This window comes from Gorilla gorilla, chromosome 4 (genome assembly GCF_029281585.2).
Source record: "Gorilla gorilla gorilla isolate KB3781 chromosome 4, NHGRI_mGorGor1-v2.1_pri, whole genome shotgun sequence".
Classification (NCBI taxonomy): domain Eukaryota; kingdom Metazoa; phylum Chordata; class Mammalia; order Primates; family Hominidae; genus Gorilla; species Gorilla gorilla.
In genome coordinates, this window is record NC_073228.2 from 177,739,352 (window position 1) to 177,766,400 (window position 27,049).

The 27,049-nt window shown below is 38.0% G+C and overlaps 1 protein-coding gene across 4 annotated transcripts in view; it reads left to right on the top strand.

The window, feature by feature from the left end:
- The window catches only part of CPEB4 (cytoplasmic polyadenylation element binding protein 4), a 71,956-nt gene extending 50,989 nt beyond the window's left edge, over nucleotides 1-20,967 (top strand). For 2 of the 4 annotated variants that reach the window (XM_004043023.5, XM_004043025.5), the window contains 7 exons: nucleotides 3,684-3,707; nucleotides 5,625-5,798; nucleotides 10,163-10,252; nucleotides 10,615-10,733; nucleotides 12,468-12,582; nucleotides 13,735-13,916; nucleotides 16,561-20,967. In XM_004043023.5, the coding sequence (XP_004043071.1) occupies nucleotides 3,684-3,707; nucleotides 5,625-5,798; nucleotides 10,163-10,252; nucleotides 10,615-10,733; nucleotides 12,468-12,582; nucleotides 13,735-13,916; nucleotides 16,561-16,788 (932 nt within the window). In that variant the 3' untranslated portion in view covers nucleotides 16,789-20,967. The remainder of the gene's footprint in view (nucleotides 1-3,683; nucleotides 3,708-5,624; nucleotides 5,799-10,162; nucleotides 10,253-10,614; nucleotides 10,734-12,467; nucleotides 12,583-13,734; nucleotides 13,917-16,560) is intronic. The other 2 variants (XM_004043024.5, XM_004043026.5) reach the window with 1 other exon arrangement.
- The last annotated feature ends 6,082 nt before the right edge of the window (nucleotides 20,968-27,049 follow it).

Sequence of the window (27,049 nt, forward strand, 5' to 3'; positions counted from 1 at the left end):
ATACGTACATACATACATACATACATACATAAAAATGCCACCTACTAGGTGTTTCTTCTTTTGAATGTGTGGGTACTTTGTTTCTTTTTGATTATTACAAATGTTGCAACAAATGAGAAAAAAGTACTTTTTATGGGATAAATAATATTTTATTTTTATAATAAAATGTGTGGGGAGGGAGAAAGTCAGGGGAGCCCTGACAAGTCTTTCTGTACCTTCTTCGTAAGTCTGGCATTACAGATTAATGGAATATTTTGCTAGAGGGAATTTGATTCTGCATATAGGGCTAATAACAAGGAAAGGAAGCATTTGTAAGCAATCCTGTAAAGACGTTTTAGAAATAAAGTATATCAATAGATCTAATAGCAGGTATCCAGAAGTTATAAAAATTTGTGGCCATAATATTTTGAGCCTTTTTTCTTTTTAACATTCTTGAATCCTGTTAGTTCTGAACATTAAATTATTGAGGACTTTATAAATCAAAACTAGGCTGGACACGGTGGCTCACGCCTGTAATCCTAGCACTTTGGGAGGCTGAAGTGGGCAGATTGCCTGAGCTCGGGGGTTTGAGACCAGCCTGTTCAACAGGGTAAAACCATGTCTCTAATAAAATACAAAAAAAAAAAAAAAAAAAAGCTGGATGTGGTGGCATATGTCTATAGTCCCAGCAAGACTGAGGCAAGAAGAATTGCTTGAATCTGGGAGTCAGAGGTTGCAGTGAGCCGAGATCGTGCCACCGCACTCCAGCCTGGGCGAGACTCCATCTCCAAAAATAAAATAAATCAAAACTAAGAAATAATACAAGTGGATAAACATATAAATCGTATTCATTTAAACTTTGGTGGGGACTGGGAGATTTTTATTCAGTGGTAAGAGCACGCATCTAAACAATCTTTGAAGAGTCTACTTTTTGGTAACTGAAGGAAAATTCTGAGCAGGGTTAGTTCAGCTGACTTAGAACTTTTCCAAAATGTAGATTTCTTTGAACATAATTAAAGTCATTTTTTAACTTACACTTCCTCGGATATTTGAGAAACATTAAATAACAAGCAATACTTGCTAGTCATGAGATTGGAAATCTGTTTCCTCAGGAAAGCAGAGAAGTTCTATGTTGCAAGAATTTCATCATAAAGTGTGTGCCAATATAATTTGAAATAAGTGAGGAAAAGTGCTTAGTACATCTTTTTTATGTAAGATAAAGTGGCGTTATTTAGCATTCTATTAATGTCTGGGTTCCGGTTACATAGGTCTGTTCAATTTGTAGAAAATTCATTGAACTTATGGTTTATTTTTGTGTATATGTCATATGTCAAAATTTACATGAAAAATAATGTATAAGTATTACAATAAGTGGAAATAAAAATTACACATCCTCGTTTTGCATGTTCCAGAATGTCATTGTTTTTATTTCTTCAATATTAATTTACATTAATTTCCTGATTTGATTGGGCAACTTTTATAGTTGTAAACATTGTTCACTTATAACCTATTTTCCCTTAATATGAGAAAATATCTACATAGCTTTCAGAATTTAATCTCAGAATTTAACCATGAATTATTTTATATTGACCAGTTTAATTTTATAGTATACAATCAAAGTTTGAGAGTGTACATTTGAAGATTTCGAGAGTATTTGATTGTAACTTTTGATCCACAGCCCTTACTATTCCGGAAATTATTTATTTTTGATATAATGGAAGCCATGAGAGTTTTCATGTTAATTTTGTAGCTATATTATAAAAGCTTATTCTTTTCAAATATCTGTTTTCTCGGAAATCCAAGCAGCATCAATCAACTTTTTAAGATTGACAGCATTAAGATTTTCAGATCGTTACTTTGTTTCCCCAGACTCCCTAATCTTTGAAGCAGTTGTATGAATAGAATGTTCTTAAACAAGCATCTGCTTTGTGATGCTATTTGTCTTTCTAACCTCTGTCTGATTAAGTCAGAAAATACCTACCCCTCCCCAACCTCCTAAACTTAAGACCTATTAAAGTGAAAGCACAACTGCTTGAGGGAGATTGTATGTTGTGTGAATCCATTTGCTCAAATACTTTGGTGAAATCCAGGGCTATCTAAGTGTGGCAGAAATGTATTTTGGTTTGAGATATAATTTCACTTTGGAAGATACTCACATAATATTTCTGAGTTATAATTATTTAGCATTTATCTGGAAGAATAAGAATAAAAACCTTGACCAGTTTGTGAGTTTGTATAGTGATTTCTTAAAGGAGCTATCTATACCTTCTAACTCAAAAACCTATCCCAGGCTGTAACCCTGGGACTGTGGGAGGCTGAGGTGGGCAGATCACTTGAGATCAGGAGTTCGAGACCAATTTGGCCAACATAGTGAAACCCCATCTCTGCCAAAAAAAAATACAAAAATTAGCAGGTCTTGGTGGCACACCCCTGTGGTACCAGGTACTGGGGAGGCTGAGGCACGAAAATCGCTTGAACCCGGGAAGCGGAGGCCGCAGTGAGCTGAGATTGCACCACTCCAGCCTGGGTGACAGAGCTAGATTCTGTCTCCAAAAAGAAAAAACCCATCCCAGTTTACTGTTGAAACCTCATCCCCAGCCAAGTCCCCACTTGTTCTACATGCTTCTGTTCCGGCCACCTTTCCCTGAATGCTACAGCAGCACCCCTGCGTGTAACGCTGTTGAGCCTGGAATGCCCTTCCTCTGTTTTTCCTTTAAGGGCCACCTCAAATTCCCTACCCCCACCCACAACTTTTTCATCAGAGTCAGTTCTTCCTCTTCTATTCCTGTTACACCTACAACATAACTAGTATAACAATAGGCATGCTACACTGTTGTTTGCTTATGTGGCCTTCTGGCATTAAAAGCTGCTAGTTCCTGGAGGTCAGGGACATGCACTATTTACTATTTATCCACAAGATCAGACATTCAAGAAATGTTCATTGGATAGAATTGAGGTGTTTGGACAGGCTGGGCTTATAAGTGCCAGTTTGTTTCAGGGAAGACATTTTCTCAAAGGTTTTCTGATTTAAAGTTTATACTGTCATTTCCTGAGTATTCCAGTGGATTATTAATTACCTTTACTTTGCCCCTTGGCTACAACCTACTTGGCAATAAAAATACCAAGCCTTTTACTTTTCAACATTTAGGACTTGGTAGAAGACTTGATTAGGCATAGGGAACTGTTGGCTAAAAGGAAGTTGATGAATTGCTTAAAGATTTCATTTGTTATGATTTTCTCTTATAAGGGATTAACTGAGGAATACTGTAAAGTTGTTATTTATCTTCTGGTGGTGAAAAAGTCATGAATTAAATGTTGGTATATCTACTAAATTGCTAGTTAGCAGGGAATTCTGAGAGAAAACGTTATTAATATGGTAATAGTTGGTTTTTATTATGTTGTATACTGCCTTAGTTTCATAATAGTTTGAACCTTGGGCAACAATTACAGCAAAAAGCTTCCCATAAAACAAATAAGATTCAATAAAGTTTTACAGTGTCCTTGAAGAAATTTTTAAAATGCCCAAAATTGACCTCTTACCTCCCGTTCCTTGTTTTTTTAGACATTTACCAGGAAATGAAGAATATAGTCACAGTTTTTCCATTTTCAAAAGCTGGTAGATGAAATCACAGTTGATTCTTTTGACAATGTTTGAAAGGTTGTTTTGTTTTTTTGTTTTTGTTTTTTTCTCATTTGACATGCAGCAAGGACATATGGGCGAAGGAGAGGTAACATTGTTTTTAACTTTTAAATGTATCACTTGTATTTGGAGACGACCCAAGCTTGTTTAATTTCTAACCTTTGTGGGGAAGGGGAGAGGGGAAATGAAGCATAGCTTTGACCCTTAGGTAATTTTTGTGTTACAGTTAACATTTTAGACATAATTTGAAGGAGTTAAGGAGCTATAAAGAAATTTATCAGAATGGTGGGATTTGGATTTGAATCAAAATGATTTCCCTGTGTTAAATGAGAAACTCAGCTTATTTATATCTAAAGATGTGCTTTTTTTCCTTTCTGAAAGGAATTTCTTAGAAAAAAATTAAGAATCTTTAAAAAGAAAAATATAGTGACACTAGTCCCAAAATACCTCATTATCTTGGAGGTTTAATTATATTCAAATGCCTTATGTCAACTTTTTTCTTTTCTTTTTTACTAAGTAAACAATACATGTGGTTTAAAATGAGATGAGCTAAATAAATGACTAATCCTATACATTTCAAACATTTGGGGGAAAAGCTCTAGAAATTTTAGGTAATTCTAAAGAATCATTACGTAGAGGTACCTGAATAACTTATTCTTGGCACCTGTATTTTGCCTTTTTACGAGAAAGTAAGACAGTTAAATAGCTTAGATTTAAAGGATAAGTGATTTTTTTAAGATCATTCATGAAATAACCTCCAGTTTTATAATCAGTTTGTGTCTTCACTTGACATATGCTATTATAGGATAAATTTATAAAAAATATACTGTTATTATTTGTGTTTAGTAATAGAAATTGAAGACAAGTGTGGCAAAACCTGGAATGTTTCTATTAAAGTAAGAGCACTTGAGATACATTTCTAGAAGATCCATTAACAAATTCCTTATGTAGTACCTAGAAGTAAATTGGCAGCCAGAAAAGTGATAAAACAGTGCTTGGGAGATTGTGCAGCTATTTGTAGCTCTGTGTTTTCCTTATGATTTAAAAGTTTATATTTTGCTGTCAGGTAAATATGGAAAGACTGTTACACATATTGGCATCTCTGGTGTTTCCTGCATATATATTCTGGACGATAAGATTTTCAAACAGCAAATTTAATGACTAGTTTTTAGAAATAGATAATACCCTTAGCAAGCTGATAATTACCCAGCTAATAATAAATATATCATTAGCATGCCTAATAATCTTAAATTTCATAAGACTACACAATGAAGTTGGAATATAACATTAAGTGGGCTTTGATTATATCCCATTAGTTAAGGTAAATAAAAATGAGTGGTCACTTTAAAAATCTACTTGTTACGTTAGCCAGATGTCATGGCATGTGTCTGTAGCCCCAGCTATTTGGGAGGCTGAGGTGGGAGGGTCACTTGAGCACAAGAGTTTGAGGCTGCAGTGAGCTATGATTATGCCACTGTACTCCAGCCTGGGTAAAAGAGCGAGACACTGTCTCAAAAAAAAAAAAAAAAAAAATTGACTTGTTCATTTTAAGCACATTCTTAGAGGAAACTGTGCAGGCTATATTGTTTGATTTTTTTAAAGAAGTGTAAGTGATTCAATGTCTTATAGCCAAATTTAATATTTAGTGTACATGTCTAGGTTGCCAATAGCCATGGGGCCCTGCCAAGGGAGTACAGTCTTCTGCCGACTGCTTGCTAAAGTGTGCTCTCTCCTCCTGTACTTCAGTTCACCTCACTGAAGTTTCTGGATCCCAGTGGGATACTTGAGTCGCCTTCTATTAATATTTAACCGTGTGCTTTCTCTCTGACTCAGTTGGGACTTTAAGTTGGTGGGAATTCAAGAGTATAGCTAAGTGTTTCTATTATTCAGTGAGAAAAATAAAAGCAGCAGTTTTACTGAATCTACTGTTTCCTTGTTTCTTTGCATGATAATCAGTGGCAAGGAACATTTTCTGTTACCGTTTTTTCCCTGCTTTCTATTCCAGGTCAGTCTTCACTGTTTCCAATGGAAGATGGATTCTTGGATGATGGCCGTGGGGATCAGCCTCTTCATAGTGGCCTGGGTTCACCTCACTGCTTCAGTCACCAGAATGGGGAAAGAGTGGAACGATATTCTCGCAAGGTGTTTGTAGGCGGATTGCCTCCAGACATTGATGAAGGTATATTTAGAACTGTTTATAGCACGGTGCCCAGATGGTGGCACATAGTAGGAAACTCATAGATAGTGTTACAGTAACAGTCTTATCTGGCTCCAATAGTCAGCCCTGCTTGCATTGTTCTCTTGTCCTGTCCTCCTATCATGGCATATAAGATTAATTCATAGAAGGGAGGGGAGCAGAGCTGTGCAAACCAACTAAAGCAAGGCATTGGACTATATGAAAAGGAGTAAACATCACTGGGAAAGCTTCCAAGGGACTTGATTATTGTGGGCATACATGGGTACTAACTGCGTTTTTGTCTGTGTGTGCTACTTTGGACAAATTCATTGATGTATTTTCCTTTTTTTCCCCCACATTTTATGAGTGCTCCACAAATGTATAGTTCATTGTTTAAAATCTTAGACTAAGCATGAACTTTTGAAAAATATAGCCTACGGTTGTACTACAAGAAGGATAATCTTATTTAAGGTAGTAAACAAGATGGAAGGTCCCTGCTTACATAGAGTTTACATTTTATTGGGGGAAGGCCCATAAACAATGTGTAAATATGCAAGAAAATACTGGAGAGCAAGTGTTGAAAAGCACACAGCAGGATGATGTAAAACAGTGATGCAGGGAGTTTCTTTTTAATTAGGTGGATAAGAAAAGCCTCTTTGAGGAAGTGATATTTAAGCTGAGACCTGAATAAGGAGCCAGCCATGCAAAGACTTAGAGGGACTTGTTCAGGAATATGCTATTCATCCATGGGTCTGAGTGACCCCAATAAAAATCAAAGTAGCAGACCTTATAGCATATTTTTGGTTGCTTTCCTAATTTCTTTTGTCTTTGTTTCCTGAGTGAAAATGGAAATACACTAAATCACATTATGGAGAATAGAATAGATTTCTTTACACATGTATAAGATCTAATAAATAATAAGGTTTAATATCTTCACATTTAGATTGGGATCAGACTTCTCAAGTCACTTCATTTTCTTCAAGATGATTTATCTTTTGGAAGGTTGAGAGAGAAATGGTTCTAAAAAGCCAAAGATTGAAATAAACAGAGGTTTTTGCTTTTTCTTGTTGCCCACAATAAAATGTCTTGGTGGAAGCTATGCTGAAATTTCAGGGTTCTCTGAATCAATCTCCATCCTGCCCTCAGCATAGCTTGAAGAATATTGTGTTCGCAAAATTGTGCACTAAAAATTACAGGGTTTATGGGGGAAAATAAGGTTAAAGACAAATCATTTAAAAGCTAATGAACTTTGTACCTGAAGCACTAACAAGAAGAGAATTAGTACCTTGGAGATGACTTGGACAATTCAGGCAAGTAGCTCAGCATGCTTGGGGCTGCTTCAGGGAATATTGAAAATGTACAAAACCAATAAAGTGGAAATGCTGGCTTGCAAGCATGGAGAAAATGCAGATGGAAACAGACCTTTGAACACCTGAGGAAGCGCAAACTAAACTGTCAGGAGATAAGAGCCCTGCAAGGTTAGGGGCATAGCTCTCTGACAAGAGAATTCTGGTTGCTGCACTTATTTTTAATTTTCTTACGATAGAGCTGGGAGGGTTTGTACCTGTACGTCAGACAAGTGGGGGGCTTTTTCCTTTCCTGATGAAGTTTGTAATTCTTTCCTCACTATGCTAGCTTACCTTGCCTAGGAAAAATCATTTATGAACCAGTACAACTTCCATGTTATACTGACATTGTTCCCTGTTTACTAGACTCACACAAACTAAACTTACTCTGCTCACACTACGTATTCCAAACTGGAATATCACCATAATGGTGCAATACCATCCTGTCCTACCATGCGCGTGTTAATCTTTTTTCCCCCCCAAGATAAGGGCTCACTATGAGCCCTTATGATACCTATGAGAATAGGTATCGTAGCAGAGCAGACTAGACTGTTTCACAGTCTGGGGAAGATGAAAACAGCTCTACCAGACTGGAATTTAGGCATACTCCTCATCTTTCTTTTCTGTTCCTTTACCCTGCCCTATTATCAGGTCTTATCTACACATGCTTACCTACTCTTTCTAGAAGTCTCTTTGAAATGTATTTTTCCATAATCCCATTAGTGTCCAAATATATAATGTAGCATAATTTGTATCATCTAAATTGCAAAATGTGGTCAGGTCTTCCTTGTCTATCATTTTTTCCCATTCATCCCTTTTTCCTCTCCCTCTAAGGCTGAGATATTGCTGTCAAGGAAGTGGATTGGTGACAGGGAAGAGGTCTCAAGTGGAGGGGATGTGTATACATGTATGTAGAGGGGGCTTGCTCAGAGGCCTGAGCAGCAGTACGTATGGTATCCAAGAAATAAGGGTGAGAAGACCCAAGGCGCAAAGGTAGAAGGTAGAGGAGGCTATAGGGGAAAGATTGGTTACATTGAGCAAATTAATAAATGTCTTTACAGGTGTTGGGAGCTAGGTTTCTCCCTGCAAAAAGAGAATATAAAAATAGAAAGGCGGAAGGCTAGAAAAACCCATGAGATGTTGGAGTCATATTGAAAATATCAATATGAACTCATTAGTTTTTGTAAGTACATACACAGATACAGAAATAGTTATAAATTTGTGTTTGGGCGTGTATTTCTTTATTTCCTAGCTTCCTTCACTGTGAAGACTTAGAAATAATGAATACTCACTAGCAGTGAGCATATAGAGCACCTGTAACTTAGTTTCTAAATACCTTTTGCCACTAAAATGATCAGTACATCTTGAAAAAAAATGACTGATTCTTGGGCTGGGACGGGGAAAGAATAAGACAAGCCCGGAGTATCTTCGTAGGCCAGAAAGCATGAAAGTGCTTAAGAATGGAGGCAAGAAGTGCGAAGGAGATGGGAGCCTCCCACGCCTAAGGGACAAGCAGGACAAAAATTGTCCCAAATCAGGGACAATTTTGGGGACAAATTGAGCATCAAAATAAATGAGTGAATTGGATCACAACCCATTGAATAAAATAGACCCAAACTGATATCAATAAATGAATAAATCAGTGGGACAGATGGAAAACTCTTCTACTGCACAATACTAACTAATATATGTAGAAGGAATGATGGAAACAGATAATCATTATTTGGCAACCATTATTGTGGTAGTTAATACAGGCAGGAGTCTTCAATGGATGCCAAGGCTCATGAAGGAACAGGATATTGGTGAGCAACACAATATACTCTTGTAGAATGCTAATTGAATACAAAAGGAGAAAAGGTTTGCTTGTAGTAGAGAAACCAGGCGATCAAGATTAACATGCCCTCCAGGTGTGGTGGTATGCACCTGTAATCCCAGCTACTTGGGAAGTTGAGGCGGCAGGATCACTTAAGTTGAAGAACAGCCTGGGCAACATAGTGAGCCCTTATCTTGGGGGAAAAAAGATTAACATGCGCATGGTAGGAAAGGATGGCATTGCACCATTATGGTGATATTCCAGTTTGGAATACGTCACATGATTCTGATCATAGGAGGGAGAGCACAGACCCAGGTTGAGGGTCACTATCTTAAATCTGTTCAGGTTGCTATAAAAAAAAAACAGACTTGGTGGCTTATAAACAACTGAAATTTATTTCTCACCATTCTGGAGGCTGGGAATTCCAAGATCAAGGTGACAGCAAATTCAGTGTCTGGTGAGGGCCTGCTTCCTAATAGATAATAATCTTCTCATTGTACACTCACATGGCAGAAGGAGTGAAGGGTCTCTCCAGAGCCTCTTTTATAAGGGCACTAATCCCATTGAAAGGATTCTACCCCCATGACCTAATCACCTACCAAAGGCCCCAGCTCCAAATACCCTTACATTGGGGAATAGGTTTCAACATACGAATTTTGAGGGAACATAAACATTTGGACCATAGCAGTCATTCTATAGAATGAATATGAAAGACAAGAAAGAACATGGAGCTGTTCCAAGTTGAAAAAAGACTGGTGCTCTGAGGATATGATAATTAGGTGCAACCTGTGTTCTGGATAGTACTGTGGATCAGAAAGGATTTTGAAATTTAAATGAAGTCTGTGAATCGCATAGTAGTGTTATATCAAAACTGATATATAAGGGAGTGACCTTGCTTTGAGCAGATACCAATAGTTATGTTTGGGATTACAGGGCACCATTTCAGAAAAAGATGCTGGCTGGCTGGCTTGGTTGGATGGCTAGATTGATTTGTGCATATGTACAGATAGAGGGAGAAAGAGGAAGAGAGAAGAAAGAGGGTGAAGGCAGATGTGCAAATTATTAACAGTTGGGGAATCTAGATGAAGGGGATAAAGGAGTTCTTTTTACTGTTCTTGTAAATAGTAGATTTGAAACTTAAAAGAAAAACTTTCAAAAAATGATCATAAAAATATTTAAATCTACTGTTTTCCTTTGTTGTTTATTAGATGAGATCACAGCTAGTTTTCGTCGCTTTGGCCCTCTGATTGTGGATTGGCCTCATAAAGCCGAGAGCAAATCCTATTTTCCTCCTAAAGGTAATTCTCAAGATTCATTATACTTATGTAATTTATTCTTACATTGTTTAATGTGTAGCCTTTTCATAAATGTTCACCTTCACTGTAAAATGTTGCATTGTTAAACTTGCATTTTCCCAAATGCTCTTTAAAATTTCAACCTAATATTCTTTTAATTCAAATTTAATTTTACTCTAAAAGATGCTTCAAGATACTACCAAAATGAACTGTATGTTGATGTTATCAGACTTTTGGTATAAATATTGTTTTAATTTTTTTCCTATTCCTTTTTCCTTTCTTTAGTTTTGTGCATGATTCCTTTCCCCTGAAGAATTACCAAAAAATAGGAAAACATGTAAGCCTTCTTTCCCCCTTTTTTCCAGGCTATGCATTCCTGCTGTTTCAAGATGAAAGCTCTGTGCAGGCTCTCATTGATGCATGCATTGAAGAAGATGGAAAACTCTACCTTTGTGTATCAAGTCCCACTATCAAGGATAAGCCAGTAAGTGTGGTTTAGCATAAAATAGCTTCTTGTTTTTGCCTCCATTCATCTGTTATATTTGAAAAACCCACAGACAACTTGATGTGTTTGGGGTACTTAATTGACATGTTTGTAAGCAGACTAAGTAGTCTTGTTGTGAAGTTCTTAACATTGACATTCTGTGTATTTGCACATATCAATTTGACATCGAATTTTTGGTTAGTTGAAATATAATTGGTAAATCTTTATTTTTAAAAGATTTCACGGCTGGGCATGGTGGCTCACACCTGTAATTCCAGCACTTTGGGAGGCCGAAGCAGGTGGATCACATGAGGTCAGGAGTTCGAGACCAGCCTGGCCAACATGGTGAAATCCAGTCTTTACTGAAAATACAAAAATTAGCCAGGCGTGGTGGCGCACACCTGTAGTCCCAGCTACTTGGGAGACTGAGGCAGGACAATCACCTGAACCCAGGAGGCGGAGGTTGCAGTGAGCAGAGATTGCACCATTGCACTCCAGCCTGGGTGAAAAGTGAGACTCTGTCTCAAAATAAAATAAAATAAAATAAAAAACCAGACTTCATTTGATAATGCATTTAATAAAATAGCTGAATCAACTCTGAATAACAGAACTCAAATCACAAATACTATGTGTACGTCTTTCTAGCTTTTTCCTCACTTTAATGAAGATTTTACCCAATATTATCCTTAACTTTATATATGGTACTCTCCAAAGTAGAGTGAATCGTGTATATACATGTACAGGTACATTGCATACTGTTTTTTCTTTCTGGAAAAGTTTATCATAAAATTTAGTCTTTAGGAAGAGGAGCAACTGGCATGTTTCGATGACTCTGGCAAAGCAGCAGTTTATTATCACTCAGCCAGCACCCAGTGAATGATGATAGTGCAGAATGGGGTTGTCAGTGGGCCCAGCTTAAGCAAATAACATCTTTGGAGCTTCTTCTGAAGTCTTGTGGTTGTCTAGGTCAGAAACTTTCGAAGAGTTCCTGTGGTCTGGACTCTTTCTGCTTGACTTGTTTATGTTCCCTGCCAATCCCCATCCGTATTTGAATTTGGGACCTCTGACCTAGGACTCTGTTGGTGTGCGTATTTGGGAATACACTGCTGTCAACCCATAGCCTTTGGTGTGGGCATTTGTGACAGTTAGAAAATGTGAACAGTTTTAAATGAGGTACATGATTCTTGATTGACTGATCTAATGGATACACTGAAGTATTTGTCATAAAAAAAATCTATTGCAAATATCATCAGTATTTTTACTTTGAAAACCATTTTGAAATAATGCATCCGATTTGATAGTATCAGGAGTAGTTTGCATTTCCTAGACATACACTGATTGGGCACACAATTCTTGTTTACTTAGTATTGTATATTGATTGGCATTGGATACCATGCTGAAAATTTAAATTATGTAGATATTGAGGCATTGGACAGACTAAAGGCCCAAGTAAGCCGAAAAACAGTGAATTAACTTACAAATAATTATGGACATGTTAAGTAATTTGGCTTATAATAGAGAATCAAATTGAACTTTCCACCTTGGTTTAGTTTACTTCTAAAAATGAAACGATGAGTTGGGATACACTGTTTTTAAATCTTCTAGTTTCCCAGCTTTATTGACTTGTAATGATAGGATTATTGCTTTTAAAAATACTTTGTAATAATTTTTAACTTTTTTGCCCATGAATTGTCTGTATTGAGAATGAGACATTTTGGTTTCTACATTCCCTAGGTCCAGATTCGGCCTTGGAATCTCAGTGACAGTGACTTTGTGATGGATGGTTCACAGCCACTTGACCCACGAAAAACTATATTTGTTGGTGGTGTTCCTCGACCATTACGAGCTGGTATGATTAAACAAACAACAAACTCTCTACCCTATAGCGCAAGAAATATAAAGATCTTCAGGATAAATTTTTCCTAAGAATTGGGGTTAATATCCAAGAGTGAGAGTTCTAGAATCAAAATATCTGGGTTTGAATTCATGTGTTCTAATAGTTAAGTGACCTTGGACAAATTCCATGACTTTTCTAATTCCCAGTTTCCCCATCTGTCAAGTAGGGATGAAAAGCGTTTCATCCCTAGGATGAAATAACACCAGGAAAAGTATTTCCTAGTGTTATTTTGAGGGTTGAATTAGACGACCAGTGCAAAGTACTTAGTCTAGTGTTGCATAATGCTAATTATTACTCTCATCATTGTCTGAAAAGAAAAAAAGTCCTTCAAGAATAGATTCTGTATTGAGATTGTCAGTATTTGTTTCCCACATCCTCATTTGCTCAACAGCGACTGACTGAGCTCTGGGATATAATAGACTTCCCAGCAATGCATCAGATTTTTAGGGTAGTACTTACAGAACAAATTAAATTCCTAACTTCAAGTAATTTGAGGTTTAATAATATACATGAGATAAAAAGACATAACATGAACAGGAATGTAGCTGCACGATTTTAACACTTCATAAAGAAGAAAATGCAGTCATTATTTCAAGGTTTTTTTAAATGAAAAATTGGTGAACTGACTGTGGGGAAAGAATTTTGATGGAAATAAGCCAGGAGGGCCCACAAAGAGTCTACCAGTTAGTTTTCTAGTGTTCAAGTAATTATTACATTAATCAATACATTATTAACTGGTAAATCTATGGCAGCAACATGGCACAGAGCAGGCAAACATGGGAGTACTATCACTTAATGACCTGTGACCTTGGACAGATGGATCACCCTTTCAGCACCTCAATTTCCTCAGGAAATTACTACCTACTTCATATAGTTGTGAGAAGAATAAAGAGAACATACTAGAAAACACCTAGCAACCCCTTGCCCACAATTAAAAGATTAAGGCTTAACACAATGGATGACTGGTTGTAGTAATGTTTCATTTTAATAATTATTATAATGATGTGAGCTCAGAGTACAGATGAATTGCTTTTGATGAAACCGTTGGTGAGCCAGATGAATTTTCCTGATTTTAAATATCCTCTTTGTTCCTTTCTTAATTAGTGGAGCTTGCGATGATAATGGATCGGCTATATGGAGGTGTGTGCTATGCTGGGATTGATACTGACCCTGAGCTAAAATACCCAAAAGGAGCTGGGAGAGTTGCGTTCTCTAATCAACAGAGTTACATAGCTGCTATCAGTGCCCGCTTTGTTCAGCTGCAGCACGGAGAGATAGATAAACGGGTAAGCCTTATACTACATTTTGGAAACTTCTAGAAATGGTCCTCTAAATGTGTGATTACCAATATTAGAATGGGAGCATTTTAGGACAATAAAGTGACAGCTGACAATTTTGCCTATAGAGTTAATTATGGTCTATAATACATGAAAGAATTTCCTATGAATTTCTTTTATCTTTCAGTTTTTTGAGTAGCCTAATCAGAACACTACAATTTACTTGAGTTAATTTAATCTTCTCTAACTTCCATTCAATCTCAATCCATCCGTCCATTCATTCACTTAGTTTGTAAGTCGTTCAATAAATATTTACTGAATCCTTTGTACTGTGTTATATCAAGTATACAAACAGGAATGCCCTTGAGGTTTCCTGCCCTTTTTTTTGTTTGTTTTTTAATCCTGGGACATAGCGAAGACCTCAGCAAGCCCTATTTCTCAATGAATTGCACTCACAGATTTCTTTTTTTTTTTTTTTCTTTTTCCACAGCCGCCGCCTCTCACTGATTTATTCCTTAGCTTGGTGTTTCATGTATTCAACAAACGTTTTAGTGCTTAGGGCAAGAAGTTCCTGTCCTCATGAGTTTATTTCCTAGCAGATAGAACTTTATCACTTGCCAGTACTACTCAGAGTGTGGCCTGTGGACTGACCTCCAGTCTGTAAACTTAGTTTGTAGTGAGATAGGAATTTAGACCAGAATGTGTAATCAGCCACATTACTGGGCACAATGTTTGGTCCAGCTGGCGATTTTTTTTTTCATAGAAAGCCTTTATTGATGAGGGAAGCAATATATTGATTTATATTTTGGGGTCACCTTTTTATTTCATGGCACACTGGCACTTTCATGCATGCTGACTTTGATATCCATCGCTCTGAGGCATTGTGCTAAAATAGATTGATTTTATCGTGTTGTTCTCAATTCAAGATGTAAAAATCATCAAGTCAGTAGCAGTTTCTGCTTTTTGTGTTTCATGTCATGTACAGTCTACTTCATTGGCAGTAAAAAAATTTAAGATAGTGGTGGTCATCTTACAAACTGTGAATATATTAAAGAGAAAAGTATCTGTTCTATTATAAGCATGGGGGAGGGACAAGATTAGTATGTTAACATGCCTACTTTGTTTGTTTGTTTGAGATGGAGTCTCACTCCGTCACCCAGGCTGGAGTGCAGTGGTACAGTCTCAGCTCACTCCAACCTCTGCCTCCTGGGTTCAAGTGATTCTCCTGCCTTAGCCTCCCGAGTAGGTGGAATTACAGGCATACGCCACCATGCCCAACAAATGTTTGTATTTTTAGTGGAGACAGGGTTTCACCGTGTTGGTCAGGCCAGTTTCAAACTCCTGACCTCAAGGAATCCACCTGCCTCGCCCCCTCAAAGTGCTGGGATTACAGGCATGAGCCACCCACCATGCCCGGCCTACTTGGTTTTTTATGCACACTAAAAAATACCTACATCTCACTGCCTTATTCCAACATAAGTTTCAGAGCTGTGGGATTGGTCATTAGAAATTCAGACTGAATTTGTGTTCCTCTGCAATGAAATCCTTTGCCCAGTGTTATTGTCACTCTGTAGACATTATGGAGCAGCCTAGAGGCCAGAAGCCCAGTGCTCTCCTTATGCCTGCTCTTCCTGGGCTTCGTGACACTCTTCTTCTCCTTTTGTACTTTTATTTTTTTAGTTAAAAAAATTTTTTTAGAGGGAGGGTCTCACTCTGTCACCCAGGCTGGAGCACAGAATCACAATCATGACTCACTGCATGTTCTTCTCCTTTTGTTCATGGCTAATCTTGGTCGGGATTCCTTGTCAGAGCTGGGTGGCAGCAGTGCTGGTGACAGCCTGCTGTAAGGGAGTTTCAGCCATGAATCTCTCCAGACTAAAAATAACCAGCTCTTTTCTAGCTGATGAATTAATAACCAGGTGACTGTTAATGCTTGAAAGGTTCACATGACAGGTTGGCCGATAGAACGCTGGAACAGGCCCAGTTTTAGAAATTCACCTCTGACTTTTAGACCCAGGTGAACCATTCTTACTGAGAAAGAACAAAGCAGGGTTTTAGACTGTGAATCCTATGGCTGCATCTTTTTTTTTTTTTTTTAACAGAGTTCCAGGTTTGTGATTATAACCCAACATGTGTACACTATAAATAGAAACCACGAGCCAGGCTTTTGACGACAGCTCAGAATCTTGTGACGCAGTAGTCAGGCATCTTCCCACCGACTTGAATATTGAAGTGCAGTTGTGTGGAACTTGGATCATCTTAGTTGATTTTGTTTAAATTATGATTCCACATATGACAAAAATCCAGATCCACTAATTAAAATGAGGGTTTGTGTCTATGAATAATCTCCTGTGGGTTTAATCTCATAACATTCTAGTCTAAACAGTTGGCTTCACTTCATGATGTCTGCTCAAATCCTTTTTCCTTTGAAGGATGTTTATTTAATAAGAAAAAAATGTAAAATGATAGATAATAAAAGCCTTACTAGGTTCTTAAAAGATGAACTATCCATATTTCAGTAAATGAATAATTGGTCCTTCCTCTTTGGGCACCTTGGAACAGATTCATTCAGATAGTGGGTGGAAATGTACATGTATGGTAAGCATTGCTGGCCTAGTCACTGAAAAATGTAAACTCTTATTTTTGATTGCAGGTGGAAGTTAAGCCATATGTCTTGGATGATCAGCTGTGTGATGAATGTCAGGGGGCCCGTTGTGGGGGGAAATTTGCTCCATTTTTCTGTGCTAATGTTACCTGTCTGCAGTATTACTGTGAATATTGCTGGGCTGCTATCCATTCTCGTGCTGGCAGGGAATTCCACAAGCCCCTGGTGAAGGAAGGCGGTGACCGCCCTCGGCATATTTCATTCCGCTGGAACTAAAGGATAACTGCAGTGCTCATTTTCAGGCCTCAGAATAAGTGCACTCTTCTGTTAATTCTGACCCCTTCCTCAACCTCTTCACGCTGGCATGTCCTTTTGTAGCAGTCTGTAACTTAACTATAGTATAATGAAAAGAATGACCTATAATATAGGTGTTTTGTAGATTCTTGTGTCACTGCAAACAATATGAACTCCTTTTTCGTATTGCCATCGGGTTGCATGGAAGTTTTATTCTCTTGTTTTGCTGGAAACCAAGAGGATCCAAACTTCCTGCAACATTTTCTTAGAGGAGAGAGAGAAATATTAAAAGAGAAATGAAACAATAGAGTATTTTGGGTTTTTAATTAAATTATTGTTAATAATATAACATATAAGAATACTTTTATTAAAATAACCATGCAACAATAACACTATCGGTCTATCTGACAGTTTTTCCCCCAGGGAAGTGCTTTTGCCTTTTCCTTTCTTCTTTTTTTTTTTTTTTCATCTTTTTTGTCTCTCTCTTTTTTCCATCCCTTTTTAATTTTTTTAACAGCAATGGAGGAAGTTAACAATTTTTAATGGAAAGAGCATGTTAGAGCAAACAAATGCATAAGCAAGACTGAGCAGCATTATAATTAATTTTCAGGGTTTTGAGGCTGAACATAATTTCATTATCCCTCAAAAAGTTACCACCACATCAGAAAAAATAAAAAAAAAATAGTAAAGTAGGCAGAGCTAGGTTTATTTTCTCTTAAACAATTTTTAAAATTCAGAATGTAAAAATTGGGTAAATTTACTGCTGAGGGGAGTGCACTTATTTATTTAACTTACTTATCTGGTCAAAGCCCCAGGAAACCTACCAAAGCTAGAATTAATGACAACTGGTGGGAAACCTAGCATTTCCTCTCCTGAAGAATAAATGTATAAATGTTATTTTTGATGTTTATATGTAAACTCTATATCCTAATTTACTAATACTCACCAGGTGTCAGCCTTTGCTCTCCATTTTGACATTAAAAAACAACAACAGATCTAGAGATACCTCAAGGATATCATTTTTGATTTTGTGTTACAGTACACTTGTAGCCAAAACTGGAAGACAAAACCAATATATAATTTGGCTGCTGATTGGCTTACTTTTAGATTTAAAGTTACTTTGGGTATCCTGTAATTTAGTTGTAACATAGAAAATGAAAAAAAAGTTAAAAAAAGTGAAGTAGTTGCAAAGTGTTTTGCACTGTTGAACTAAGTAACTGTGTAAATCTGTGCAAAGGTACGTATGTTTATCTTACTCTTCCTATAAACTAAAATAACATTACAGTTTCTGAATTTAGCATGGGACATAGTCAGTGTTTGAAGTGCCAACTTCATCAAGTAATGCATGCTTTATTATAAATAAAATTCTAGCTTTGAAAGGCGTTATGTGTTGAACAGTATGCTTCAGGGGTAAATTTAAAATAGTCTCTTGAAGCCCTAGTCATGGAAGTAACTTTTATTTTAATTGACATTCTCTTATTAAATGCCCTATCCATCATTAAAAGGATTATTATCAGTGGGCAAAACATGAAATAATATGATCGAATGGCAATCTTGCTAGTTGCGCTACCTAACAGTACCATCTTGGATCCTTCAAAACCAAAGACTTGCCCCGGCACTGCTGTGGAACCACCTGGCTTATGACCCCTATGGATGATCTTTAGGAAAAGCAGCCCTTTACTTTTAATACAGGCTTTAATGAACTATACCTGTTAAATTCCAAAGGTCAAAATGGAGGCATTTGCTGTCTAATATTCAAACATAGAAAGGGAGCTGCTTTTAAAGAATTCCCTGCAAATACTGAAAGCAGTCATGCGAATGGAGGGTGCTCTTGTGTAGCTGGTCAGGGACTTTTTTTTCTTTTCTCCTGAACTACATGATTCTAATTGGAATGTTCATTTGCCTCTTTTTACTCTTTTAAATGCTTGTAGGTGGCTTGGGGTGTGCTATCGTGCTGTTCCTACTCAGTAAACAGGTGTGATGAGTTAACAAGAAATAACACTGTTTGAGAACTAGCTTTGAATAATAATTTTTCCCTTTGTACATGACCTGCTGAATTTCGGTACAGTGTTTTTGTAGCTAACTTATTTTGTCATGCACATAATGTATATTTGTTATGCACTACTTTTGTATATCTTGTTTTTCCAACAGTGAACATTTTTAGGCACACTTTTCACTGACGGGATATCTCTTTATGCAATACCTCAATTTTTCATATTGCAAAGAGTAGCTTTTTGTACTTTTATTACTGAGAGATCTTCATATACTTCATTTTTTAATATAAATAATTTTAATAAATTTTATTTTCTTATATTCTGCTTTTTATACATTTCAGTGCTCTGCATACATTTTAAATTATGAATGTCGTGCACTGGCAATGCTATTTTAGAGTCTGCAGAGAAGAGAAAGCATGTTGCTTAAACATCCTTCCCCAGCACCAGCTATTGGTGTACCTATAATTTAAGAAATAGTCTATGTAAAGTCACAAATTAATGAAAAAATTCGCATGAAAATGACAGATAACACTGTAGTTCCTAAAAAAAAAAAAAATTAAATGCATAAGCATAGGGTAGAAATTAAAATAACAAAATTGTCTACAGCTTCTTACTAAGTTTTTAAAATTATTCATAAAATGCAGACATTTTTGGTGAATGTTTAGCCATTTTTAATATTAATAAATTGATGTTAAGTGTTTGATTCAGAGATGTCTGCTCTTTTAAATTATATATAAGGAAAAAAAATAGCCTGCCTTGGGACAGGTGTGTAATGTTAGTATGCATGACTAATGTAAGAAATTGTTATTCTACTAATATTTACTTGTGATTGTGTGACAAGTGTGTTTACAGATTATTTGGTTACACTTCAATTTACAGGGCATAAACAATGATTATCTATTACTCTGAACTTTATGATTACATGTTCTTCAGATTACATGGGATTGTAGTTGGGAGTTACCATGTAACTCAAACATAATTAACATGTAATTAGTTTACAGATTGTAGGGCATCACTTCAATTCACCAAGCATGTAGTTCTAGCGCACTAGCATGGCGCCAGCCATGTACTTACAATGTAGTTACAGAGTAATTACATGGTGATTTTTGCAATGTAAAATAAAGTGTTTCTGATTATTTTCTATGTAAAGGAACCCTCTCCTTTCCCCTTCTGGTCCCTGCGCTTTGGTATAATATATATACTTCTCCATACACAGACCTCTGCAGAATGCAAAATAAAACTTGCAGTGAATGAATTTAGCATTTTATGAGAGTGCTGTTGGAAAGACTTGATAATTCACCCCTTTTGTTTTGAAGAGTTGAATCTTCTGTTAAAAGGTGATTTAAAACTTGAATGTGATGAATTGTGGCAAGTTAACTTCAAGTTATGTGCAATACTTATTTCAAACTTTTGAAAGATCTTTGCAGTGTAATTCTTTGTTTTTAATTGCAGACATTTAAAAATGTCATTTTCTACTGTTAAGAGTAATCCTCTTTCTTGCTGGTGTTTCTAAAGAAAAGAATCAGAAATCAATCTTTCTACTAATGTAAATTTGAGATTATTTTTAAAAATGGAATAAAAGAGGTTTTGGTCATTTGCTTTATTTTATTATTTTAAAGCTACTGTGATTGATAGCATTGTAAGAATCGGGACAATATTGTATTCAACTGTTTTATTTTTTATATTTTTAAAATTTAAAGTATAATTAGTTTTTATAATTTTCATCAGATTTTTGTTATATTTTTTGGAAGTGAAACTTTTAGCAAGTGGGTGTCTAGTTTTTACTAATCCCTAATTTTTTTTCCAGTGTATTGCTCATATTATCAGAAGGAAAAGTTATTTAAGTATGTCAGTTAATTGTACTACTTGGCTGAATTTCCATATAGTTTTTACTGTGTATGGGGAGGTTGTAGTATTTATTATAGCATTTTAAATAAGGGTAATTCATTTTTTATTAAAGTCATTTTCACGTTAAGTTCCTATTTTTGTATGTTCTACTCTTAAGTTATATAACACAGTTCCTTTTTTAAAAGAGTTCATTTGTTGAAGTGCTAGTGAAAAATTAATGTTATTAAATAGTTTGCAAATGACTATTTATACCAGTATGCATATAATTTTTAAATATTTGTAATGTGAGATGTTGAATGAATAAAACTTTTAACTCAGATTTCTTTTAATATACTTATTTCTTTTTAACACAAGTAGATGATGCTTTCTTGATTGGGAATGTAACATTTTAAAATATTAGGAATATACTGTTCAGCTAATGCAGCACAAACCAATAGGAAAAAATCTTCAGTCATATAAGTACTGTGGCCAGTGTGCATTCTTATGTAAGCCTATAAGTGTCGGTGGGTGGTTGTGTCTTTGGCCTGTACTGTTAGTTCACCTGCTGCCTGCCCTGCAGAGTTCTTTTTATTTGTAGCCTTCAATATGTATACGGGGAGTAAGCCCAGGATCTAAGCATTCAGTTATCAGTTGAAGGCCAAATGCCCAATAAAAGTGAAAAACCCAATGTTTAGTTAATAATGAAAGTCCGTATCTGGGAGGTTCAGTTTTGAGTCTTTGTCAATGAATAGTCTTGATTTGTGGCCACACTACCAAAGGGCTTGAAAACAAGTCTCTTTTGACTTCCAATTCCCAGTTCCTCCATAGACCTTAATGTCATAGGATACGGTGTGTGGGTTATAATCTCTATGGCATGTCAATTGAAAATATTATCTTTGATTTGATCCATTAATCATGTGGACTACCAAGTGCTGTAATGTGTTAGTATTTATATTTTAAACTGCATTCTCAAACTTTTAACATAAGGATTTATTATAACAAAATATAACACTGAGAATATCCTGTTTTGTCAGATTTAATATCTGTTCTTTCTTGAGTATAGTATTCTCAAGACTAGAAGAGGTTCTTGTCCTGAGAGAAATGGACTATGAGATCTTTTGCTTCTAAGTTGTCTTTCCCAACATGCAGCTCTTCTAACTATAGAGATTACTGAGGGTAAGGGCAGGCTGGACAGCTTCCCCTTTCTCTCATCTGGCAATTCCCAAACCTTACATTGAGCATTCAATGAAGGGCCTTGAGGAAACCCCAGGGATGGGACACTGGAGATGTGGGTGGCATTTGGTTATCAAGTCTATAATATTCCTAGGCATTCTGGGATGGTTTCACTATTTTAAGAAAAAAAAGAAAAAGATAGCCCAAGCATATTTAGTTTATTTTAGGAAATGTTTATTTCAGGTAAGTGAGATATCAATGATACGTGATATAACAACTCTATCTTGAAATTACATAAGTGCATTGCTTTGGGTGTTTTAAATCACAGAATGGTGTGTCTGGAAAGGGTGTAAGAGGCTTCCTGGGCTATATTTCTTCATTCACTGATTGCCTAAACCTACCCAACGAGGAAAATTCTTTTTATTTTTATCTTTTGTTTTTACTGTCTAACCAGATGAATAAACAGTGGAAATTCTCTACCACACTCTTAACAATCAAGTTATTTCATAACCCCTTTTGGTAATGAGCGTTTGTGTCCACAGCTAGATCAGAAAGTAAGTACTTTTTCTAGGTATTTTTTTTTTTTTAAGTTTGGGAAATAGTTTGATCAAAAGTCATGGGGAAAGTAATCTCTGATTTTAAAAGTTGAAGAATACTGAAGGTGTCAATGAGTGAGTTAGAAATTTTTAAGGAGTAATTATTTTCTGAAATGTGTAATAACCGAATAATAAACAAGACAAAACTCTAATATTTCAGACTGTGATCTTCAGAGGACTAGGATAGTCCTTTCCACAAGAAAAAGACAAAAAAAGATAAAGTTTTACCATTAAATACACTTAGAAAATGGGTCACCTTGTTTCTTGCAAAGTCAAAATAATGCACATTTGCACATTAGCTTATTAAGACTTCAAGAAGTTCTACAATGAAGAAATCTTTTTTATTTTATTTTATTTTATTTATTTATTTTTTTTTTTTGAGATGGAGTTTTGCTCTCGTTGCCCAGGCTGGAGTGAGTGCAATGGTGCGATCTCAGCTCACTGCAACCTCTGCCTCCCGGGTTCAAGCCATTCTCCTGCCTCAGCCTCCAAAGCAGCTGGGATTACAGGCATGCACCACCATGCCCGACTAATTTTGTATTTTTAGTAGAGATGGGGTTTCTCCATGTTGGTCAGGCTGGTCTCGAACTCCTGACCTCAGGTGATCCGCCCGCCTTGGCCTCCCAAAGTGCTGGGATTACAGGCGTGAGCCACCGTGCCCAGCCAGAAACCTATTTACTTTGTTGAAAGTGTCCCTCTCCAATTTCTCTGACTACAGATTCTGTTTACAGGTAACACATGGAACATACTTTGGGCTATACCACTGTAACATTTTAGTATGCTTCAAGAAGCTTTGAAACCCCACTTTGTTTTTTGGCATCCATACATGTGTTCTGGAAGGGTGCTTGGCCCTGCCACTTGTGAGCCACTTTCAGAGCTGCGTTCATTGCCCACACCTACTTTACTGGAGTTCTAGGTACTTACGTAGCTTCTAAGCCCTGTCCTAGTTCCAGTGCATCCTCCTAATTCGTCTTCCCTCTACTCCCATCCCAGAAGAAAGAAAAAGAGAAGTTACTTTGCACAATAAAGCTATTTTGATTATGCTTTTCACTGGCTCAGACCAGCCATTGTTTCTCATGAGTGCCTCAAATGCCACTTCAGACAAGCAGCTAGTGCTTTGAATCTGCCATTCTATGATATGCTGTCTCCCTTTCTCATCATTCCTATATCCTCCTTCAAGATTTTCTTTTGCAAACTTCCCTCAGCACCCCTCACCCACTGATTCTCTGGAGAATAGGCGCCACTGGCTTTGAATAAATTCTAAGAATTTAGAAAATGAACATTTGCGCCCCACTAGGAACTCTTACCTAGCAATACCAATTCAGTCGTCCTCATTTGAGAACATTTTATTTTGCCGTGCCTTGAGTCTTCTCAGGATATTTTGGGTTATCATCTTTCTCTAGTCAAGCTGGGTGTCATTGTTGGCTGTCTGGAAAAAGTGTCTTATTGTGATTCAGCGTGGTGACCAGAGTTGGAAAAGTACACATTGTCTCAGGGAAGTTAAAAATGAACAGCAGCATCCCGAATCAGAATGTGAGCAAACCTCCAGCCTTTAGTATTGCGTGTAATTTGATTCAGTGTCAGGGAAAAACTGCCTGTGGGTAGCTGGGCTGGAGGTGGTGAATCAGTGCATGCAAATGCCAGCAGCTAAGCTTGAGCTTTCTTTATCCTTTTCATCGGAGTTCTATTTCAGGAAGCCCGGCTTTGATACCATAAAAATGTCAATGTGATCAAGCAAATGTCACCATTTTAAAGAGATTATTTTCAACTCTTCTCCCACCTCCCTGTGAGACCTAGGAGTGACTCCCCAGAACCCACCAAAGGCAGCAGGGCATTTTAAACTCGTGAAATCAGTTACCCAGGAAGAGAACCGGGAGGGGTGGTGGTAAAATAATTATGTGAAGCTGCAAAGAATGTTTTAGCTAGGATCCAAGAAAGACCTGGCGCTTCCTTATTTGGAGGAATGAAGGTGATACAGGAGCTAAAAGGAAATTATTTAGGCGGTTAGCGAGGGTAAGAGAGTCCTCAGGCTTCCCTTTTAACAAAAAGCAGCCCCCAAATCATTTCTTTTCTAACAAAGAGCAGCCTGTAAAATCGAGCTGCAGACATAAATAAGCAAGCTGGAAGCCTGCATAGGTAAATGCCGGCAGCTGTGCCAACAGGAAAAGGCTAGCTGGGGGCCAGGCATGTTCAACATGGAGGCTCCCTCTTCCTTTTCTTTGTCGCTATGTGTGCAGTAGAAAGGCAGGCAACATGGCGTTGGCCAGGTAGAGACCCCATCTGCATAATAAAAGATTAGGGTGGGATGGCCAGCTTCTTTGTGCGTGATGCAAGTGTCACACCTGGTCCGACCAATCTCTCTGGCCCTACGTGAATCAGACACGCCTCCTCAAGCTCATCTATAAAATCCCACGCATTTCATTGTGGAGCCGGAAGTCCCACTCGGGAGCCCCTCTCTCTCCTAAGAGAGAGAGCTATTCTCTTTCTTTTGCTTCTTGAACCTCCACTGTTAAACTCACTTCTTGTATGTCCGCGTTGTTGATTTCCCTGGCACTAGACGACGAACCTCGGGTACTTACCCCAGACCACAACGCCGCTTCAAAGGCACAATTCCCCTTTCATGTTTGAGGGAAAAGTGCTGTGGGTCCTTGAGTGTTTGGTGACAGAAGGTTTGATTCCAACAGCGTGCTGGGTGGGGTAGGGTGGGTGAGGGTGGGGTGGGGTGGGGTGAGGGTGAGGGGTGGGGTGGGGTGAGGGTGGGGTGAGGGTGACGGTGGGGTGGGGTGAGGGTGGGGTGGGGTGAGGGTGAGGGTTGGGGTGGGGTGAGGGTGGGGTGGGGTGAGGGTGGGGTGGGGTGGGGTGAGGGTGAGGGTTGGGGTGGGGTGAGGGTGGGGTGAGGGTGAGGGTGGGGTAGGGTGAGGGTGAGGGTTGGGGTGGGGTGAGGGTGGGGTGGGGTGAGGGTGGGGTGGGGTGGGGTGGGGTGGGGTGGAATGTGGAATAGTCACATCCATCAGATGACTCTCAGCACTGCTGACTTCAATGACGGAATGATTTGGTTCAGAAGAAACTAGTAAATGCTGATCACCTGTTATATATCAGGCCTTTACATACATTAGGAAGGATAACACTTCCATGAGGTATTGAACAGATCATAGAACTGTCTCAGGGAGAAGGTGGGTGATTTGGCCAAGGCTGGGATGTGCCTAGGTCCCAATTCTCATCTACTAATCTCAAATCTTCTCCTTTAAACCTTCTTGCCGCTGGATCAGCAATGAACAGGAGCAGGGCTTTTTATTCAAGTTGCGTTTTGTTTTTAAAAGAAAAGTTTCATTCCTAAACCTAATCTGGGTGTAACTGTCATATTTGAAACTGTAGAGATAGGATGATAAAACAAAAGTTGTAAGATGGCTGGGCACGGTGGCTCACGCCTGTTATCCCAGCACTCCGGGAGACCTAGGCTGAGGATCAATTGAAGCCAGGAGTTCAAGACCAGCCTGGGCAACATGGCAAAACCCCGTCTCGACAACAACAACAACAACAACAACAAAAACTTAGCTGGGCATGGTGGTGTGCGCCTGTCGTTCCAGCTGCTGCAGGGGAAGGGGGCTGCTGAGATGGAGGATCGCTTGAGCCCAGCAGGTGGAGGCTGCAGTGAGCCACGATCACACCATGGCACTCCAGCCTGAGCAACAAAGTGAGACCATCTTGGGGGATACAACAAAAACAAAAACACCACAAAATAAAACCAAAAAAACTCAAAAGTTGTACAATGGCTGGGAACAATGGCTCACGCCTGTAATCCCAGCACTTTGGAAGGTGGGAGGATCACTTGAGGCCAGGAGTTCAAGATGAGTTTGGGCAGCATGGCAAGACCCTGCCTCTAATTTTAAAAATAAAAAATAAAAATAAACTTCGTAAGAGCAAATGTGAGTTTTGATTGTGAGTCCTAAAATGTGGCCACTTCCTCTCTTAAAAACTGACTCTCAGCTAAGAGCGGTGCTCGGGGTCATGTAATTAGTTAGTAGGGAGGCAGATAAGGAGGCCAGAGGGAAGTCCTTGAGCTCTGTCAAGCTCAGGTGGCTCAGGCCCACCTCTGCAGTTCTTGTCTGCCTTACTGGCTTCCATTAAGCCCATGAGTATGGCTCAGAGGCCAGAACTGGGTATACATTTTAGGAGTAGGGGCAAGGTAGTTGAAATGACATTTCTATTCACTTTGAGGAAGTACAGTACAGACTTCTTAGTACATATTCTTTCTCTTTGATCCAACCACCAAGAGAGACACATCAGTTTGGAGTAGGAAACAAAAAGGAGGGCCCTTTTCTCTAGTATTGTAAACCCAAGAATTCCAGAAACACAATTTTAGGAGTGAGAATAATAATAATAAGGCCGGGGGCAGTGGCTCACGCCTGTAATCCCAGCACTCTGAGAGGCTAAGGTGGGCAGATCACGAGATCAGGAGTTCGAGACCAGCCTGATCAACATGGTGAAACCCCATGTCTACTAAAAATGCAAAAATTAGCCAGGTGTGGTGGCGCACGCCTGTAATCCCAGCTACTCAGGAGGCTGAGGCAGGAGAATCTCTTGAACCCAGGAGGTGGAGGTTACAGTGAGCTGAGATCGCACCACTGCACTCCAGCCTGGGTAACAGAGCAA